Source organism: Hyla sarda, chromosome 2, assembly GCF_029499605.1.
Source record: "Hyla sarda isolate aHylSar1 chromosome 2, aHylSar1.hap1, whole genome shotgun sequence".
Lineage (NCBI taxonomy): Eukaryota > Metazoa > Chordata > Amphibia > Anura > Hylidae > Hyla > Hyla sarda.
In genome coordinates, this window is record NC_079190.1 from 439,692,425 (window position 1) to 439,714,135 (window position 21,711).

General features: G+C 42.3%; 1 protein-coding gene across 9 annotated transcripts in view; it reads right to left on the reverse strand.

Annotated features, from left to right (window-relative positions):
- The window catches only part of GRPR (gastrin releasing peptide receptor), a 208,850-nt gene that overhangs the window by 62,289 nt on the left and 124,850 nt on the right, over window positions 1-21,711 (reverse strand). For 5 of the 9 annotated variants that reach the window (XM_056559233.1, XM_056559237.1, XM_056559241.1 and 2 more), the window contains one exon: window positions 17,799-18,150. In XM_056559233.1, the coding sequence (XP_056415208.1) occupies window positions 17,799-18,150 (352 nt within the window). Of the gene's footprint in view, window positions 1-17,798; window positions 18,151-18,282; window positions 18,424-21,711 lie in introns of those variants that run through there. The other 4 variants (XM_056559235.1, XM_056559236.1, XM_056559240.1 and 1 more) reach the window with 4 other exon arrangements.

The window sequence follows — 21,711 nt, forward strand, 5'->3', positions numbered from 1 at the left end:
TATACCATTAAAAAATGAATAAAAAGTGATCAAAAAGTCCGATCAAAACAAAAATCATACCGATAAAAACTTCAGATCACGGCGCAAAAAATGAGTCCTCATACCGCCCTGTACGTGGAAAAATAAAAAAAAGTTATAGGGGTCAGAAGATGACATTTTTAAACGTATACATTTTCCTGCATGTAGTTATGATTTTTTCCAGAAGTGCGACAAAATCAAACCTATATAAGTAGGGTATCATTTTAACCGTATGGACCTACAGAATAATGATAAGGTGTAATTTTTACCGAAATATGCACTGCGTAGAAACGGAAGCCCCCAAAAGTTACAAAATGGCGTTTTTTTTTCGATTTTGTCGTACAATGATTTTTTTTTCCGTTTCACCGTGCATTTTTGGGTAAAATTACTAATGTCACTGCAAAGTAGAATTGGCGACGCAAAAAATAAGCCATAATATGGATTTTTAGCTGGAAAATTGAAAGGGTTATGATTTTTAAAAGGTAAGGAGGAAAAAACGAAAGTGCAAAAACGGAAAAACCCTGAGTCCTTAAGGGGTTAAGCAGGGGACCATTATCGGGAGCGTGTGCAGGAAAAGAGGGCAGCTGCAGAGATCGGAACATTGGAAGACAGGTAAGATAATATAATTTTATGTGATTATTAATACATGATGTAAAGTTGAATGAATGAATAAATGAATGAATGCTGTATGAATGATTGATGTGTTTAATCGATGTGTTAGATTGTCGGGTGATTTATGTATAACATGTCATGTCACTTGCGCTAACACAGTGTTTCTGTTACTGTTACCAGGGTGCCTCCAGCTGTTGCAAAACTACAACACCCAGCATGCCCTGACAGCCAAAGGCTGTCTGGGCATGCTGTGAGTTGCAGTTTTGCAACAGCTGGAGGCCCCCCGGTTCATTGGCAAACATGCGCTAGCCTATATTTCTGTTCTTTCATTTTAAAATTTCCCTCTCTCTTTTCTGAACTGGTTCAGTTTGTGAATGAAATGCATAGTAATTGCTGTGGGAAAATATTCTATTGATAAAACCGCAGACTTAATTGGATAATTGCCATTTAGAACGTTTGGACCCCAAACGTTCTAAACGGCAATTATCCAATTAAGTCTGCGGTTTTATCAATAACATTTTTTCCAACGGCAATTACTATGCATTTCATTCACAAACTGAACCAGTTCAGAAAAGAGAGAGGGAAGTTTAAAAATGAAAGAACAGAAATATAGGTTAGTGCATGTTTGCCAACGAATCAGGGGGCCTTTGGCTGTCAGGGCATGCTGGGTGGGCATGCTTGTAGTTTTACACATCGATCAAACACATCAATCATTCATGCAGCATTCATTCATTCATTCATGTATTCATTCAACATTATATCATGTATTAATGAATCACATAAAATTATACATTATCTTACCTGTCTTAATGTTCTGATCACCGCGGGTCTCTTCTTTTCCGTGCACCCGCTCCCGATAATGGTCCCTTGCTTCTAAATGAAAACAAATTTTGTTTTAACAAAAAAAAAAAATGTTTTTCACAATTTCGTAGGCATGTACAATTCGTTTTGTTCTGATTTCGGATTAATTCGGATGTAAATATTTTGTACATTCAGATCAATCCGAATGTACGAAATATGAACAATTCGGACAAAAATGAATTACCTCCAAAACGAATTGCACAAGTTATGATTAGTAGGATAAGGGTCATAGTTAAGGACTAGTGTTAGAATAAGTAGGGTTTTAGGATTGATGGGGTTAGGGTTAGTAGGAATACCAGTGTGTTCATGCTCTGTATTATATCAATGTGTTCATGCTCTGCATTATCATGTCAGTGTGTTCATGCTCTGCATTATCATGTCAGTGTGTTCATGCTCTGTATTATCATATCAGTGTGTTCATGCTCTGTATTATCATGTCAGTGTGTTCATGCTCTGCATTATCATGTCAGTGTGTTCATGCTCTGTATTATCATGTCAGTGTGTTCATGCTCTGTATTATCATGTTAGTGTGTTCATGCTCTGCATTATCATGTTAGTGTGTTCATGCTCTGCATTATCATGTCAGTGTGTTCATGCTCTGCATTATCATGTCAGTGTGTTCATGCTCTGCATTATCATGTCAGTGTGTTCATGCTCTGTATTATCATGTCAGTGTGTTCATGCTCTGTATTATCATGTCAGTGTGTTCATGCTCTGTATTATCATGTCAGTGTGTTCATGCTCTGTATTATCATGTCAGTGTGTTCATGCTCTGTATTATCATGTCAGTGTGTCCATGCTCTGCATTATGATATCAGTGTGTTCATGCTCTGCATTATCATGTCAGTGTGTTCATGCTCTGCATTATGATATCAGTGTGTTCATGCTCTGCATTATCATGTCAGTATGTTCATGCTCTGCATTATCATGTCAGTGTGTTCATGCTCTGCATTATGATATCAGTGTGTTCATGCTCTGCATTATCATGTTAGTGTGTTCATGCTCTGCATTATCATGTCAGTGTGTTCATGCTCTGCATTATCATGTCAGTGTGTTCATGCTCTGTATTATCATGTCAGTGTGTTCATGCTCTGCATTATCATGTCAGTGTGTTCATGCTCTGTATTATCATGTCAGTGTGTTCATGCTCTGCATTATGATATCAATGTGATCATGCTCTGCATTATCATGTCAGTGTGTTCATGCTCTGCATTATCATGTCAGTGTGTTCATGCTCTGCATTGTCATGTCAGTGTGTTCATGCTCTGCGTTATGACATCAGTGTGTTCATGCTCTGCATTATCATGTCAGTGTAGTCATGCTCTGCCTTATCATGTCAGTGTAGTCATGCTCTGCATTATCATGTCAGTGTAGTCATGCTCTGCATTATGATATCAGTGTGTTCATGTTCTGCATTATCATGTCAGTGTGTTCATGCTCTGCATTATCATGTCAGTGTGTTCATGCTCTGCATTGTCATATCAGTGTGTTCATGCTCTGCATTATCATGTCAGTGTGATCATGCTCTGCATTATATCAGTGTGTTCATGCTCTGCATTATATCAATGTGATCATGCTCTGCATTATATCAGTGTGTTCATGCTCTGCATTATCATGTCAGTGTGTTCATGCTCTGCATTATCATGTCAGTGTGTTCATGCTCTGCATTGTCATGTCAGTGTGATCATGCTCTGCATTATCATGTCAGTGTGTTCATGCTCTGCGTTATGACATCAGTGTGTTCATGCTCTGCATTATCATGTCAGTGTAGTCATGCTCTGCCTTATCATTTCAGTGTAGTCATGCTCTGCATTATCATGTCAGTGTAGTCATGCTCTGCATTATGATATCAGTATGTTCATGCTCTGCATTATCATGTCAGTGTGTTCATGCTCTACATTATCATGTCAGTGTGTTCATGCTCTGCATTATCATGTCAGTGTGTTCATGCTCTGCGTTATCATGTCAGTGTGTTCATGCTCTGCGTTATGACATCAGTGTGTTCATGCTCTGCATTGTGTAGTCAATGTAGTCATGCTCTGCATTATCTAGTCAGTGTAGTCATGCTCTGCCTTATCATGTCAGTGTAGTCATGCTCTGTATTATCATGTCAGCGTGTTCATGCTCTGCGTTATGACATCAGTGTGTTCATGCTCTGCATTATGTAGTCAATGTAGTCATGCTCTCCATTATGTAGTCAGTGAATTTATGGTTAGTAGAATATTATCAACTTTCCTTGCAAACTCAGAAACACTTAAGTAAGGTGTCAATGTAGGTTATCATGCAACCTGCAGAACAGGTTATTTTTTTTTATTTTATTTTTTGCTGAGCTAATATCTGACATAGTTATTCCTTAAAAGGATATAATAGATTTAAAAATTAGAACTTTTAAGTGACACCATCTGCCTCATTCTGTTATTCTCTAACCATAGCCTTATACTGGAGTCCATAATTTAAACCTGGTTTATTGTACAGAATTTTCTCTGCTTATGAAGCCTCAGACTAACGTAACAATTTCTTGTCAAATGATTGATCTTCTAAAGAAGTTACCTTCTTGGCCACTGTTCCAGTAGCTCTTCTTAACTTAAGACAAAATTGAAAGCATTTCCCTGCTCCTGAGAGATCTCTTCAGATTACACATGGTGCACACTGTGCAGTTAAATTCCTTTTTTTTATGAGTGAGATAAATGTCTGTCAAATACAACTGGGGCAGAAATGACCTATTTAAAATGGAAAGGACCTGACTTGACTGTATTGAAAAAAAAAATTTAAATTTGCACTTATATCAAACATTACTCTTAAAAGGGTATTTCAGCCTTTTGTAAAAGTTCATTTGTTAATGGCAAAGAATAATAATAGAAAAAAAGGCACAACTTAGGCTACATTCACACTACGGTTCATAAATCCGTTATAAAACATCCGTTATATTCAATTCTATACTGATTTAACGGACGTTATATAACGGATGAATAAAACTATTATAACTGATGAATAGATTTCTAACGTCCGTTAATTAAACGGATAAATGCTTACCCATTATTATCCATTAATACCTTATTATTAACGTCCGTTATATTCACCTTTGTTTGACCTCTCCCTACCTGCACACCTTGCAACAGCTGAAGCTCCTCCTCCTACCTGAAGGGGAGGGTATAAAAGGATGCCACAATGTCGCAGAGTGCCACCACACGGTCAAAATGTTCATGCACGCTCCCCTAGCAATAGCATGCACACCCCCATACAAAAAGCATGCATAAACAACCGTGGACTGCAAAAGCGCAAGCACATGGCAGCGAGAAAAATGTCGCAGAGTGCCACCACAAGGCCAGAAATGTTCATGCACGCTCCCCTAGCAATAGCATGCATGCCCCCTATGAAAATTTGCTTTATTAATAAGCACACATATACACAAGCACATGTTCACCAATATAGTGATAAAGTCACAAAAAATATACACAAAAACAGCCATCCATGTACCCACCTGCTATACAAAGTTTTTAATTCGGTGGATAGTGGCGGATGGTGGCGGATGAATATGGATACCCAGAACAGACTCCTACTGCTGCCTCCTTCTGTCTGACCAGAAAGTAGAGGGGGTGTGACAGGGGGTGTGAGCACTACTCAATTTTCCCATGTGACTTCAGGAGTGTGAAGTCTCTACTGAGCATGCTCAGTAGCACTAACGGACGTTAAATTAACGGACAACAACCGGTGTATTTTGTAACGTCCGTTACACCATAGGCTTCAATGTTAATAATTAACAGACGTTCAATGATCCGTTAATTATAAACGGAAAAAAAATACTGCATGTCCGTTCTATTCTTCTGTTATAACTAACGGACGTTAGTTTAACGGAACAAAAAAGGTACAAACGGAAGATTAAAAAATCCCATAGACTTTAATGGGATTTATTAACGGAAGTTTAAGGATCCGTTATAAAAGACATTATAACGGCATTTCATAACAGATCTTTAAACGGAAGAACTTTATAGTGTGAAAGCAGCCTTACCTAACACCAGTGCCTTTGGTCCCCTGCAGCTCTTGTTCCCCTCGATCTAGTCCCTCCAAAGGATAGGAGATAAGATATCTGATTACAGGGGACCCGCCACTGGGGACTCCGGCTATCTCGGCTGTGGCACTCGAGACATCCGTGCCGGATGACTGGTGATGCGAGGCAGAGGCGTGTGATGTCACAGTCACACCCCGCTCGTGACATCACAGTCATGCCCCCTCAATGCAAGTCTATGGGAAGGGGCGTGAAGGCCATCATGCCCCTTCCCATAGACTTGCACTGAGGGGGCATGACCGAGACAGCAAGAGCGGGGCATGACCGTGAGGTCTTGAGCCTCCGGAGCTGCACCCAACACTCTAAACGAACACCAGGTGCAGCAGATAGATTGCAGGGGTCCCCAGCGGCAGGACCCCCACGATCCTTTGGATAGGGGATAAGATGTCTAGGTGCGGAGTACCCTTTAAGGCTTCTTTCTGGTTCCGAGAGGAGCATTCAGAGCAGGATCTGCTAGGTCAGCCAATTACTGGCCAAGATGGGACAATGCTGTGGCCAGTTAGAGTAGGTAGGTCCTGCATAAAGTTCTCATCTTGGTATGTGGTATGCACGTATGAGGGCAGAAAAATGCACTACAACACACTTAAAAAAGTAACTAAGCCGGTGAGTACTTTTTCCTGGCCTTTCACAGTATCTAGGTCCTTGACAGATTAACAGGTACAAAATAGTACACTACTTAGATGAGAGCAGAAAAATGCGCTACAGTATGCTTAAAAATCGTATTTTTGCACAACACCAGCAGTACACAACAGTGCTGCAGCACACTGTTGCTGTGCACTAAAACCAAATTTTTACTCTCTCAAAGACTATTAGGAATAGACTGCTGGGTATTATACTATCTACAGACTAGTATAACCAGCAGACCATTTGTTGTGCAACAAAGACACAGAATTGTGCAGAAAAATTATTCCTATCACCTCTGCTAAGGTTTATGAAGTTGAAGCAGCTTGTTCAAATGCATGAGGCAACACACAGCTCTCTGCCCCTCTCTTTTATACACTGCTGTAGAAAGTGACTGGGAGGTTAATGGCTGCAGTAAAAACTCTTTTCTGTGAAAAACGCACTGCTCTCTGTCCACCAGAACGCTGACGTGACTATGAGGTGAAACGCTGCTGTAAAAGGCTTGTCTGTGTAATACACAGCGCTGTCCTATCTCTCTGCAGTGAAAGGATGATGTGATTAGCCGAAATATGGCTGCCGATTATATAGGGCTGTGACATCACAGGGGTGACTGGCTGTTGATAGGCTGCATCCTGCATGTGAATCAGGGTCATCCCTCCTACCTTCGTTCCCGCCTTCCCAGAATTCCTTGCCCCATGTCCTCACATGTGGATCCGCCATTTAGTTGCCCTGGAGCCTGGACAGCACTAAATGGAGTTTAATGTAATTCATGAAATTGGTACCGAATTCAGATTTGTCAGATTCGCTCATCTCTAGTCACTACCGCCGAAATGCTTCCTGTTTGATTTGAAGGATATGCAATAAAGCTCCTTATTCCTAAATATACTGGGAGAGTCCTGGGACTTTATTTACACTATAAATACTGTAGCTATTGTGCAAGATATTGCAGTGTTCTCCAGTTCAACTGAAAAGCGCAAATAATCTTCTAAAATGATGGTGCTTCTGCAAGTATGGGTGCTGGTAAATATTACAGAGAATGCAGTGGTGGACATGTGGAGATCATGTTGCTGTGAAAGACTGGTAACCTCACACCATACATCACTGAATACATGGAGTTTAAGGAAAAATGAAAGAAGTTATCCAGTGTTTCATAAAAACTTATATTGTGGGGTAAAATAGTGGTGCAGGATCTGCAGGCTCAGCTAGTCACTAGCCAAGACAGGACACCACTGATAAGAAGAGTGCAGTTCAGGGTACAAGATAGAGGCAAGTTGGAACTACAGCAAACCAGCAGGTGACAGGGCTGTATGTTTAAGGTCCATACATGATAAGCAATAGGCCACTGAGTCATAATATTCTGTATGCTGACAATAATTTAAATATCAGAACAACCTTGATACATAAAAACACCAAACACAGCAATGTTAACCTATTCTATGTTGAAGAATTCAATACGTAATGACTCACATCGCACCCCATTCTCTCCTGGAACTATCACAACTTTTTAACAAAATGATAATCCATTAACATTGTGTTCAAGGGTAACATTTGTCCTACATTTGTTATACTATATGCTATACCATTCAGGTATTAAGAATTACATTTTAGACATCTTCCATTTGTTCAGAACATATCTCAGTTAATAAGCTACATTCACAAAATATGGAACTAAAAATATAGGAATATGTTAGTCACAGTACTGTACACACTAAAGACAGCAATGCAAACCCTATACAGGTGACTGCAAAATGAGCCATGTTCTGGAATAATTATGAAAGTTAGTGAAATCAAGTACTATCTAGGCCTATCCTTATTTATCATACAGCTTGATGGAGGGAGCTATTAGTTACCAAAAAATACTATCACTGAGTTACAAAACATTACTGCCTATCAGGGCTGCCATCAGAAATTCCAGGGCCCCTTACACAGCTCAAGGCTTGGGCCCCCTCCTCTCCCAGTGGCACACGCTGGATATTATTATATTATCAGGCTCAGAAACAGAGCACTCCTGCACCACACCAGCACCACTACCATTACCACTGATATATTGTTATTGGATAAAAACCACTGAACAAATATAAATACCCCTCTAAGGGTAGGGTCACAGCGCATCCGCAGCATATTCTGATGCGCTGCCGACAGTCACAGAGCGACTGCAGAGCGAGCTCCCTGCTATGGCCAGGTAGCTCTGTGTGTCAACCCATGACTGCCAGCGGAAACCTGCAGTTGCGAGCGGACACACAGAGCTACAGGAAGCACGCTCTGTGACTGTCAGCAGCGCATCCGCAACATGAAATATGCTGTGGATGCGCTGTAAGTGTCCCTATCCATAAATTGACCATACAGAATATCACCAGATGTAAACAGGTGCTGCAGACTGTATAAGTGATTACAGGTACATACTCACAGGGGGCGTCTTCTCTGTTCGGAGTTGTTCACTTTTCTCTTTCTTCGCCATCTGTCCTGGGTCATCATGAAGACGTCTCCCAACCACAACTCGTCTCCACCGAATCTGCCAGACAAACATTTTAGGCTTCTCACTACAGCAAAATTCTCACCTTTATACCTCAATAGACAGGCCCCTATGTCTCTGTATAGTATTAGGCCCCCTTACATTGCTCCAATATAGCGTAAGGCTCTCACATTGCCTCCTGAGTAGCAAACCCCCTCACATTCCCCCCATAAAGTATTAGGCCCCAAACATTGCTCCATAGGTTATTGGGCTTTCTTACGCTTCACCCATATTAATTAGGCCCTATTACATTTTCCCTATAGATAATTAGGTTGCCTTACATTGCCCCCATAGATTATTATGCCCTTTACATTGCCATCATAGATTATTATGCCCCCTTACATTGCCGCTATAGAATAATATGCCCCCTTACATTGCCCCCATAGATTCATATGCCCCCTTACATTGCCTCATAGATTATTATGCCCCTGTACATTGCCCCTATATATTCTTTTGCCCTGTTACATTGCCCCCATAGAATATTATGCCCTGTTACATTGCCCCCATAAAGTCTTATGCCCCTTTGCATTGCCCCCATAGATTCTTATGCCATTTTACATTGCCCCCATAGATTATGCCCCCTTACATTGCTGCCATAGATTATGCCCCCCTTACATTGCCCCCATAGATCATGCCCCTTACATTGCCCCATAGATTATGCCCCCTTATATTGCCCCCATAGATTCTTATGCCCCATTACATTGCCCCCATAGATTCTTATGCCCCATTACATTGTTACCATAGATTATGCCCTATTACATTGTTACCATAGATTATGCCCCTTTGCATTGCCCCCATAGATTCTTATGTCATTTTACATTGCCCCCATAGATTATGCCCCCTTACATTGCTGCCATAGATTATGCCCCCCTTACATTCCCCCATAGATTATGCCTCCTTATATTGCCCCCATAGATTATGCCTCCTTACATTGCCCCCAATAGATTATTCCCCCTTACATTGCCCCATAGAATAGGAAGGAAAAAAAACACCACTCACCTCTCCTTTGTTGCCTCGCAGCTCCTGTCATTCATCTTCTATTTCAGCCCCCTGTGTGGACAGCGTCATGGGGAGCTGCTGCCCCACAGGAAGCCCAGGCTAGAGTGACAGGACGGAGCCGCATGCACGCCACCGCGGCGCTCATTCAACACTGTGTGCATCTTAAAGGTGCACTCAGTGTTGAAAGTTGCGGCTGCTCGGGAATTCAGGACAGGTGTCCCGGATTCCCTGGCGTCCTCCCCTTCACCTGCGGGTCCAGTCGCAGGGGGGTGCGACGGGGCCTGCAGTTGAAGGGACCGGCTACTCCACTGCAGGGACCGTGCCACCACGGTTCCTAGCACGGAAGTTACCGACAGGGTGCAGCCATAGGGCTCCAGGCCCTCTGGGGGCCCGGGCCACTTACTGGGGAACCCGCTGTACGGCCCTGCTGCCTATTATACCCAAAAACCAGAACTAGCCACTGCATCCCCATAATACACAGACATATGAACTGGCACAGTATTTCTTGAAAATTTTGGCATCTAGCTGAACAGTATGCAAATGTGTAGTCACATCGACGCAGAACGCTTAACGACGCAGGACGTAAATGTATGTCCTGGTGCAGTGGTACTTAACGCACCAGGATGTACATTTACGTCCTATACATGACTGCGAGCATCGGAGCGATGCTCGGGTCATGCGCGGCATGTCCTGGCTGCTAATAGCAGCCAGGGACCCGCCGGTAATGGCCGACATTCGCGATTGCACGGATGTCCACCATTAACCCCTCAGATGCCATGATCAATTCAGATCACGGCATCTGCAGATCCGATCATCCAGAGCGGCAGATGTAGGTCCCCTCACCTGCCTCCGCTGCCTTCCACGTGTCTTCTGCTCTGAGATTGAGCAGACCAGAGCAGAAAATGACCGATAACACTGATCAGTGCTATGCCCTTTGCATAGCACTGATCAGTATAATCAAACAATTGATTGCTAGAAAGAGTCCCCTATGGGGACTATTAAAGTGTAAAAATAAAAGTAAAAAAAAAATAAAGAAAATTAGAAAAATCCCCTCCCCCAATAAAAATGTAAATTGTCCCATTTTCTCCATTTCACCCCCAAAAAGTGTAAAAAAAATTTTATGAACATATTTGGTATTGCCCTGTGCGTAAATATCCAAAATATTAAAATATAATGTTAATGATACCATACGGTGAACGGCATGAAAGTTAAAAAAAAATATCCAAAATTGCTGCTTTTTTTAACATTGTATTCCCCAAAAATTTATAAAAATGTATTAAAAGTTTCATATATGCAAATATGGTATCAATAAAAAGTACAGATCACGTCGCAAAAAAATTTGCCCTCATACTGCCGCTTATACGGAAAAATGAAAAAGTTATAGGTCTTCAAAATAGGGGGATTTTAATCGTACTAATTTGGTTAAAAGGTTTTGAATTTTTTTTAAGCGCAACAGTAATAGAAAAGTACGTAATCTTGGGTATAATTTCAATCATATTGACCCAAAGAATAAAGAACACGTCATTTTTACTGTAAATTTTACAGCGTAATAACAAAACCTTCCAAAATATGCAAATTTGCTGTTTTCTTTTTAATTTTCCCACACAAATAGTATTTTTTTGGTTGTGTCATACACTTTATGGTAAAGTGAGTGATGGCATTACAACGGACAACTGGTTGTGCTAAAAACAAGCCCTCATACTAGTCTGTGGACAAAAATATAAAAGAGTCATGATTTTTTGTAGGCGATGAGGAAGAAAAAAAACATAAAAATAAAATTGTCTGAGTCCTTAAAGGGGTACTCCGCCCCTAGACATCTTATCCCCTATCCAAAGGATAGGGAATAAGATGTCAGATCGCCGCGGTCCCAATGCTGGTGACTCCCGGGATCGCCACTGCGGCACCGCACTATCATTACTGCACAGAGCGAGTTCGCTCTGCACGTAATGACAGGCAATACAGGGGCCGGAGCATCGTTACATCATGGCTCCGCCGCTCATGACATCACGACCCGCCCCTTTCAATACAAGTCTATGGGAGGGGGCGTGGCGGTCGTCACGCCCCCTGTCATAGACTTGCATTAAGGGGACGGGCCGTGATGTCTTGAGGGGCGGAGCCATGACGTCACGCTGCTCCGTCCCCTGTATTGCCCGTCATTATGCACAGAGCGAACTTGCTCTGTGCAGTAATGATAGCGCAGTGCTGCAGCGGCGATCCCGGGGGTCGCCAGCAGCGGGACCGCAGCAATCTGACATCCTTTGGATAGGGGATAAGATGTCTAGGGGCGGAGTACCCCTTTAAGGACAAAATGGTCTGAGTCCTTAAGGGGTTTATGGGGTCCTACGCAGGGTTTACATTGAAAATAATTTTATCGCTCACTAACTACTGCATTTCATTGCCTAAGATGGTTCTTACAAGTATACTTAAAAGTAAAAGGTATCTTAGCTTATTCACTGGTACCTTAGCAACATTCTAACCATTATTACAGGAATATGCGCTAGAAATAAGTAAAGTACATCCCTAATCACCTAATAGGATAAATGTTAAGATCGAATCTGGTTATCTGGCGCTTACTTGGCCTTTGCCCTGAATAAAAATAAGTTGGTGATTCAGCAGTGGCTTTGGTTTTATTGTTACAGTACTCGCTATGCTAAGTGTTTATGAGCTCTTCTTGATCTAGACCGCAGGTAGCAGAAAAACCGATGAGAGCCGGAGCGTACCTGACATCCAATAGAAAAATAGATATTATGGCTTTACTCTGAAAATGAGCAGCAGTGACAAGGAATTGACAGATTAATTTAGTACTAGAAAGGTAGATTTTCAGCAAGCAGTCTGAAAAAGACAAAAGTTATCTAATTACATCGTCCATACTACTGCACAGAAATGTCATACGCGATGTTCAGAAACAAATGTGTTAATGCATTTTGACAATGTTCCTCTGGAAAGTTATAGAACAATTCCTCCAAAATCTGAAAATTGCCAATACATTTTCAAACTATAAGTTCTCTAGGTTTGAGTCTTTAAACTTTCTATTCAGTCATTACAGCTCCTACAGGCGTTGCCATCTAGAAAACATATTATAATATATTATTATCAAACAATACAAAATTATTATATGAAAAAAACATGCAGATCTATTCTTTTAAGAAAAAAGTTATGGCTAGAAAACAGTGAACAGCCTTAACTGAAGGAACAACCGCTATATGTATGCATATATATATATATATATATATATATATATATATATATATTTATTTATTTATATACACAATATATATATATATATATATATATATATATATATATATATATATATATATATATATACACCGTATATACTCGAGTATAAGCCGAGTTTTTCAGCACGATTTTTCGTGCTGAAAACACCCCCCCTCGGCTTATACTCGAGTGAACTCTCCACCCGCAGTGGTCTTCAACCTGCGGACCTCCAGAGGTTTCAAAACCACAACTCCCAGCAAGCCCGGGCAGCCATCGGCTGTCCGGGCTTGCTGGGAGTTGTAGTTTTGAAACCTCCGGAGGTCCGCAGGTTGAAGACCACTGCGGCCTTCGACATCATCCAGCCCCCTCTCACCCCCTTTAGTTCTGTACAGTACTCGCCTCCGCTCGGCGCTGGTCCGGTGCTGCAGGACTGTCCGGTGAGGAGGTCGTCCGGTGGGATAGTGATTCCGGGCTGCTATCTTCACCGGGGAGGCCTCTTCTAAGCGCTTCGGGCACGGCCCCAGAATAGTCACGTTGCCTTGACGACGACGCAGAGGTACGTTCATTACCAACGTACTTCTGCGTCATCGTCAAGGCAACGCCTCTATTCTGGGCCCGAAGCGCGGAGAAGAGGCGCCCCCGGTGAAGATAGCAGCCCGGAACCACTATCCCACCGGACGACCTCCTCACCGGACAGTCCTGCAGCACCGGACCAGCGCCGAGTGGAGGTGAGTACTGTACAGAACTAAAGGGAGTGGGAGGGGGCTGGATAATGTCGAAGGCCGCAGTGGTCTTCAACCTGCGGACCTCCAGAGGTTTCAAAACTACAACTCCCAGCAATACCAGACAGGCTTGCTGGGAGTTGTAGTTTTGAAACCTCTGGAGGTCCGCAGGCTGAAGACCACTGAGGGCGGATGATGACAAGAGGATAAAGGGGGGGGGGGGTGTCGGATGATGAAGGGGGGTGGGGATGATGACAAGGGGATGATGAAGGGGGTGTGTGGGATGATTACAAGGGGATGATGAAGGGGGGTGGGGATGATGACAAGGGGATGATGAAGGGGGGGGTGTGGGATGATGACAAGGGGATGATGAAGGGGGGTGGGGATGATGACAAGGGGATGATGAAGGGGGGGTGTGGGATGATGACAAGGGGATGATGACAGGTGATGATGATGAGGGTCTGGATGATGACAGGCGGTGATGATGATGAGGATGTTAATGACGGGGGTCTGGATGATGACAGGGGGGGATGATGTATTTCCCACCCTAGGCTTATACTCGAGTCAATAACTTTTCCTGGGATTTTGGGTTGAAATTAGGGGCCTCGGCTTATACTCGGGTCGGCTTATACTCGAGTATATACGGTACATACATATATAAAATAGTAAAAAAGAGCAGCACTCCTCCAATAGTGTATGAAAAAAGGTGACTTTATTCTCTCACATAGCAGCAATGTTTCTCTCCTACCATAGGACCATTTTCAAGCTTGAAAATGGTCCTATGGTAGGACAGAAACATTGCTGCTATTATATATACTTCGTAGGAGAACAGCACAACCTCTATAATTGTCCGGGTGCAAGCTGTTGGAGCCTGGGTTAGAGGCCCTCCAGTATACAAAGGACCAAAGAATCAGCAGCACTCCGTTCCTTCAGTGTATGGCTTTATTCATCTTGTGTTACAAGCAGCTATGTTTCGTCTATCTCACAGAGCTTGATAATGGCTGTGTGAGACACAAATGTAGCTGCTTGCAACACAAGATGAATAAAGCCATGCATTGATTCATCTGAAGGAACAGAGTAATGGTGATTCTTTGGAGATATATATATATATATATATATATATATACAGTGGGGGGGGGGGGAGGTATTTAGTCAAGTTCTCCCACTTAAAAACATGAGGGAGGCCTGTAATTTTCATCATAGGTATACTTCTACTATGAGAGACATAATGCGAAAAATAATCCATAATAGCACGTTGTCTGATTTTTAAAGAATTTATTTGCAAATTATGGTGGTAAATAAGTATTTTGTCAATAACAAAAGTTCATCTCAATACTTATATACCATTTGTTGGCAATGACTGAGGTCAAACATTTTCTGTAAGTCTTTACAAGGTTTTCACACACTTTTGCTGGTATTTTGGCCCATTCCTCCATGCAGATCTCACGGACTTTCAACTCCCTCCAAAGGTGTTCTATGGTGTTGAGATCTGGATGTTGGCTAGGCCACTCGAGGTACTTGAAATCCTTCTTACAAAGCCACTCCTTCATTACCCGGGCGGTGTGTTTGGGATCATTGTCATGCTGAAAGACCCAGCCACGTTTCATCTTCAATGCCCTTGCTGATGGAAGGAGGTTTTCATTCAAAATCTCACAATACATAACCCTATTCATTCTTTCCTTTACACAGATCATTCTGGTCCATTTGCTGAAAAACACCCCCAAAGCATGATGTTTCCACCTCCATGCTTCACAGTAGGTATGGTGTTCTTTGGATGCAACTCAGCATTCTTTGTCCTTCAAACACGAAGAGTTAAGTTTTTACCCAAAAGTTTTACTTTGGTTTCATCTGACCATATGAAATTCTCCCAATCCTCTTCTGGATCATCCAAATGCTCTCTAGCAAACTTCAGAAATCCCAGACATGTACTGGCTTAAGCAGGGGACATGTCTGGCACTGCATGATCTGAGTGCCTGGTGGTGTAGTGTGTTACTGATGGCAGCCTTTGTTACTTTGGTCCCAGCTCTCTGCAGGTCATTCATTAGGTCCCCCCATGTGGTTCTGGAATTTTTGCTCACCATTCTTGTGATCATTGACACCATGGGGTGAGATTTTGCGTGGAGCCCCAGATCGAGGGAGATTATCAGTGGTCTTGTATGTCTTCCATTTTCTAATATTTGCTCCCACATTTTATTTCTTCACGCCAAGCTGCTTGCCTATTGCAGATTCAGTCTTCCTAGCCTGGTGCAGGTCTACAATTATGTTTCTGGTGTCCTTCGACAGCTTTTTGGTCTTGACCATAGTGGAGTTTGGAGTGTGACTGTTTGAGGTTGTGGACAGGTGTCTTTCATACGGATAACTAGTTCAAACAAGCTTGTAGGTGACCAAATACTTATTTTACCGAGGAATTTACTAATTAATTCATTATAAATCCTACCATGTGATTTCCTGTATTATTTCCTCCCATTCTGTCTCTTATAGTTAAGGTGTACCTATGATGAAAATTACAGGCTCTCTCATCTCTCCATTACAGGCTATATATATATATATATATATATATATATATATATATATATATATATATGTATATATATATAGATATATATACTTTTTATTAGATACAAATTAACTACTACTTGTCATTTAGATTAAATTGTTAAAAAAAAAAAAAAGCAGTGCCATAGTTGTCTACAAGTTTTGTGGGGTATTGCAGCTCAGCCTCATTTACTTGGACAGAGCTGAGCTAAAAGACCAGACATAACAGATGAACAGGTATGGTGCTTATTTTGGAAGAAAAGAGCCATATTTTTCCAATTCCGTATAGCCTATTTTTTTTTATCTTTATTTCTTAAAAAAAAAAATATAACATAAAACTGCAAACATATATATATATATATATATATATATATATATATATAATGCTTATATTTGTCGGTCTTTCTTAAAAAATCCAAAAATATTATGTATTTCCATAATATACAACACTGCACAAAGAAATAGCCTGGTTAAATAACAGTCATAGCAGTCAATATTGCATATACCCACAGAGATGCCTAAAATGCCTAAAACACAAAATATGATTTTCTTTACAAGCCAACATATCATTGTACCGATAAAATTATACCGATAAGTTCAGAAAGTATAGGCAGACAGAGAGACACAGAGAGACTGCAAAGAGACTAACTGTAACTATTAGATCTTAGCTCAGAGCCTGATTACCAGCTTAAACTGCTCACTATTACTCTATAATGCCATCCATGCTTCTTCTCCTAACAGGGTGTACTATAAATAAATAGAATCACGGGATCCCTTTTGTCTTTGTGTGCATTGTACAGCAGCCATAGAGGCTAGGCTTTACCTACAACCTTAGGGACATCTGAAAATAAGAGATGATTCCTGGAGAAAAACAGATGAAAAATTCCACATACAAATTACATAATGGCCAGAAATAGTGCTATTCCTCATGTAAACAAAGGACAGCTTATCCTGAATATCTACCTGAAAAGAAAAGACACTAACTTCAATGGTGATCGGCTTGTTCCTGTTAGCTACAAATTCTCCAGTTATGTCCTAACTAAGTAATTTGTGAAATATTCTAGTACATAGCCATCATGCCTCCTCCTATAGACGTGAATGGTGGGGGCGTGGCATCTGGCATCGCCAGTCATCGGGCATGGAGCGGAGTTCGCTCCGTACACTAAAAGACATGACAGGGGTGCCGCAGCGGAGATCGCGGGGGTCCCCAGCGGCGGGATCCCCGCAATCTCACATCTTATCCCCTATTCTTTGGATAGGAGATACGATGTTTTCAGTGGAGTGCCCCTTTAACAATGCTAATCACAGCCAAAACTACACAAGGGTCAGTGCTTCTGTCTCTCTGTTTTAGGGATTAATGGATAACTCAGCACCTTGATCCCCAATATACAAAACACCCGACATGTTACTATGACAAACTAACTATAGTTAGGAAAAAGTGCAATAGGCTATACAGTATACTGAGCTTCCAAACACCTACTCTTAGAGGTCAGAGATGCTTATATATGCATATCCTCTGCCAATGGGATGAGGAGCCAGCAGGCTTTACTGCACATTTAACACAAGATACAGTATTAAACATCTTTTAGGTTATTTCTTGTTCACAACAAATTTTACAAACCATAAATCATACCTGTCTCCTAACATGTACGTTTCCTTCCACTGGCATATTGTATGCACTCCGAATAAGATTTTTGGCAATAAAATAATAATACACTGAAATGATAGATAGGGGGATAACATAGAAGATCAAGAAGGAAGTCATTGAGTGTATCCTTGGGTGAAGTCCATCGGAGTGTGGATAGGGGGCACAGCTGACAAAGGTTTTGTTGCTTTCTTTGTCGTAGAATGGATGTAAGTCCGAGAAAACAGCTTCTGGGATTGCCAGGGTCATAGATAATATCCAGATGAGAGCAGCTTTGATACAAATCTTGGTCAATGCATTGTTGGCTTGAATGTCCATGGGTTTTACTATTGCTGTATACCTGGAATGAGAAGTACATTTCTGTGAGCATTACAGTGCTGGAAATCTCTGACATATAAAGATATATCAAAGACTTTCTTATGATTTATCAGCAGTTTTCTAAACAGATTGAATACAACCAATAAAATCTGACCACTGAACTGCTAAATCTTCAGTATCTGTCACTAAAAGATGTATAAGTCATTCTTTATGGGGGAGATTTATCAAAACCTGTACAGAGGAAAAGTTGTCCAGTTGTCCATAGCAACCAATCAGATTGCTTCTTTCATTTTGCATAGGCCTTGTTTAAAATGAAAGAAGAAATCTGATTGGTTGCCATGGGCAACTGGGCAACTTTACCTCTGCACAGGTTTTGATAAATCTCCCCCTATATTTCCTGCTCCTTTTGAATCCATTCCTAGCTTTGGCTTCAAAACTGCCACAAAACAACAAAACCAACCTCAAAGAGACATAGTTTAGCAAACAACTATGTATCAAATATTAGGGATCGACCGATTATCGGTATGGCCGATATTATCGGCCGATAATCACAATTTTGGGCATTATCGATATCGGCAATTACCTTGCTGATAAGCCGATAATGTCCCGCCGTCGCACCGCCCCCACCGCACCGCGACCGCCCCCCGACCTGCCGCACCACACCGCGAACGCCCCCCCGACCCACCGCGTTGCACCCCCCAACGTAGTGCTGGGCGGTATTCCGGTATGGATTTTTGCCCATACCGCTATACCGGTCGGGCCCCTCCCCCACCCTCCGAGTCAATAAAAAATAAATAAATAAAAACTTACCCGTAATGGGGGTGGTCTGGGCCATCCATCCTTCCATCCTGTAGTGTCCGGCGCCATTCCGGGTGAACTGGTACAGGCTGTCCTTCTCCGGGTGTCCTTTTCTCCACTCCGGGCAGGCTCCGGCCTAGTACGCTGCATAGACGCCGCTACGCCGTGACGTCAGGTGCGTCGCTGCGCACGGGCGTCACTGCGCAGCGGCATCTATGCAGCGTACTAGGCCGGAGCCTGGCCGGAGCCTGGCCGGAGTGGAGAAGATGACCCCCGGAGAAGAAGGACAGCCCGGACCGGTTCACCCTCCACCCGGAATGGCGCCGGACACTACAGGACGGAAGGATGGATGGCCCGGACCACCCTGACAGGTAGGGGAGAGAAGCGGGTGGTGGCGGCGGCGGCCTATGGCACCACAAAAGCCACTGCAGTGCATTGATTTAAAGCGCCCGCTTTAAATCAATGACCTGCAGCGGTGTCGAGGGGGGATAAATAGCCGATAACTTATACCGGAATATCGGTATAAGTTATCGGCTATAGGCCCTAACCTCCACCGATTATCGGTATCGGCCCTAAAAAAACAATATCGGTCAATCCCTATCAAATATGTTCATATATACTCAGTATCAGTTCTCTATAGTTATTCAGAGCTCTGCTCAGAGTCATAATAACACAGTAAAGTAAAAGAATAATAAGTTTAAAAAAAGACAAAAAATCTATCTACCTTAACCTATATAAGAATTAAATCATCACTTGCAGGGGATAAAAATCTACCCTGGTCATGTGACTGATTGAATCTCAGATACATGGGTGAGTATCAGTTTTGGGGTCCTGGGACTAAAGGGATGAAATCTTTTCTTAACCCCTTAAGGACTCAGGGTTTTTCTGTTTTTGCACTTTCATTTTTTCCACCTTGCCTTTTAAAAATCCTAACCCTTTAAATTTTGCATCTAAAATTCCATTTTATAGCTTATTTTTTTGCGCCACCAATTCTACTTTGCCGTGACTTTAGTCATTTTACCAAACAAAATGGCAAAACAGAAAAAAAATTCATTGTTCGCCAAAATTTAAGAAACATTTCCATTTTGTAATTTTGGGGGGTTCCGTTTCTACGCAGTGAATCTTTCGGTAAAAATGACACCTTTTTTTTATTCTGTCAGTCCATACGATTTAACTGATACCCTACTTATATAGGTTTGATTTTGTATTGCTTCTGAAAAAATCATAACTACATGCACAAAAATGAATACGTTTAAAATTGTCCTCTTCTGCGTACGGGGTGGTATGAAGACTCTTTTTTGCGCCGTGATCTGAAGTTTTTAGCGGTACCATTTTTGTATTGATTGGACTTTTTGATCACTTTTTATAAAAAAATTTCAGGATATAAAAAAGAGGAAAAAAAAACGGGGTGATTCTTACTTTAATTAGGGAAGAGGTTAATGTAATTACCTTTTTTTCACACTTTTTTTTGCAGCATTATAGCCCCCTCTAGTGGCTATAATACTGCACATACTGATCTTCTACACAGATCACTGCCATTCATTAACATGGCAATGAACATTGTTATCGGCGGTCGATTGCTCAAGCTTGGATTTCAGGCTTGGAGCAGCCAATCGCCGATCGGACATGCCAGAGGCAGGTAAGGCACCCCTCCACTTGTGTTCTAGCTGATCGGGACAACGCTATTTTACCGCGATGGTCCCGATCAGCCCGACTGAGCTGCCGAGAGTGTTTTTATGTTATTTTAGACGCAGCAATCAACTTTGAACACCGCGTCTAAAGAGTTAATAGTACGCGGAAAAACGATCGGTGCCACACATTATTAGCCCAGGGTCCCGGCTTTCATTAGCCGCCGGGACCGACCCACTGTGACCAGGACACCCTGTGTCCCTAAGAGGTTAAGGAGAACACCAAAGGGCATGAGGAGTTTTATAGGCCATTCATGCTTCATTGGGAGAAAATATGCAATATAGCTCTCCTCCAGAAGAAATGGAGCTTGCTCTGTACTTTGCAAATTTTTTTCCCATGGAGCTTGCATGGCCTATAAGACACAACATGCCTTTGGTGCTTCTTGGTGCCTCAAGGAAAAAAATTTACACCTACAGTTCCACAACAAAGGCCTCTCTGAGCAATCCACTCTACACCTATGAGGGGCAAGAATCCTGAAATAATTATCTGCAGCTGGGTAGCTCTTCCTTCCAGTGCCGGACTAGCTAACGGGCACACCGGGCATTTGCCAGGTGGGCCAGGCCGTCCAGTGTGCCGGGCCACCCCTCCTAGCGGACCGCTGCCTGTGACATACCCCATGTCACCTGCGGGCTGCCGCAGTACTGAATTTGACAGAGCACAGAGCCATTGGCTCCTTGTTCTGTCAATCACTCTTGTGGCCGCCTAAGACAAGAGGCTAAGCATTCCTTCCTCTACGCTCCGGCACAGACGAGTGACATCATTGTGTGCTGGAGCGCAGAGGAGACAGAGGTAGAAGGGCATCCATGCTGTAAATCTGTCCCGGAGTTGATAAGTATAGATACGGGGGGGGGGGGGGGGGGGGTTGTTCAGGTCTGATATTATATACAGGGCAGCTACTTATTGCCTACAAGTGGGCTACTGTATACGGGAGGGGGCTGCTTACATATACAGGAGGACACTGGTACTATATATGGGGGGTACTTATTACCTATGGGGTGGGTCTAGTGTTTACAGGGGGCTGCTACTATATACAGGGGGCTACTATATACAGGGGAGGCGCTGCTATTATATACGGGGAAGGGATACTTATTACTTA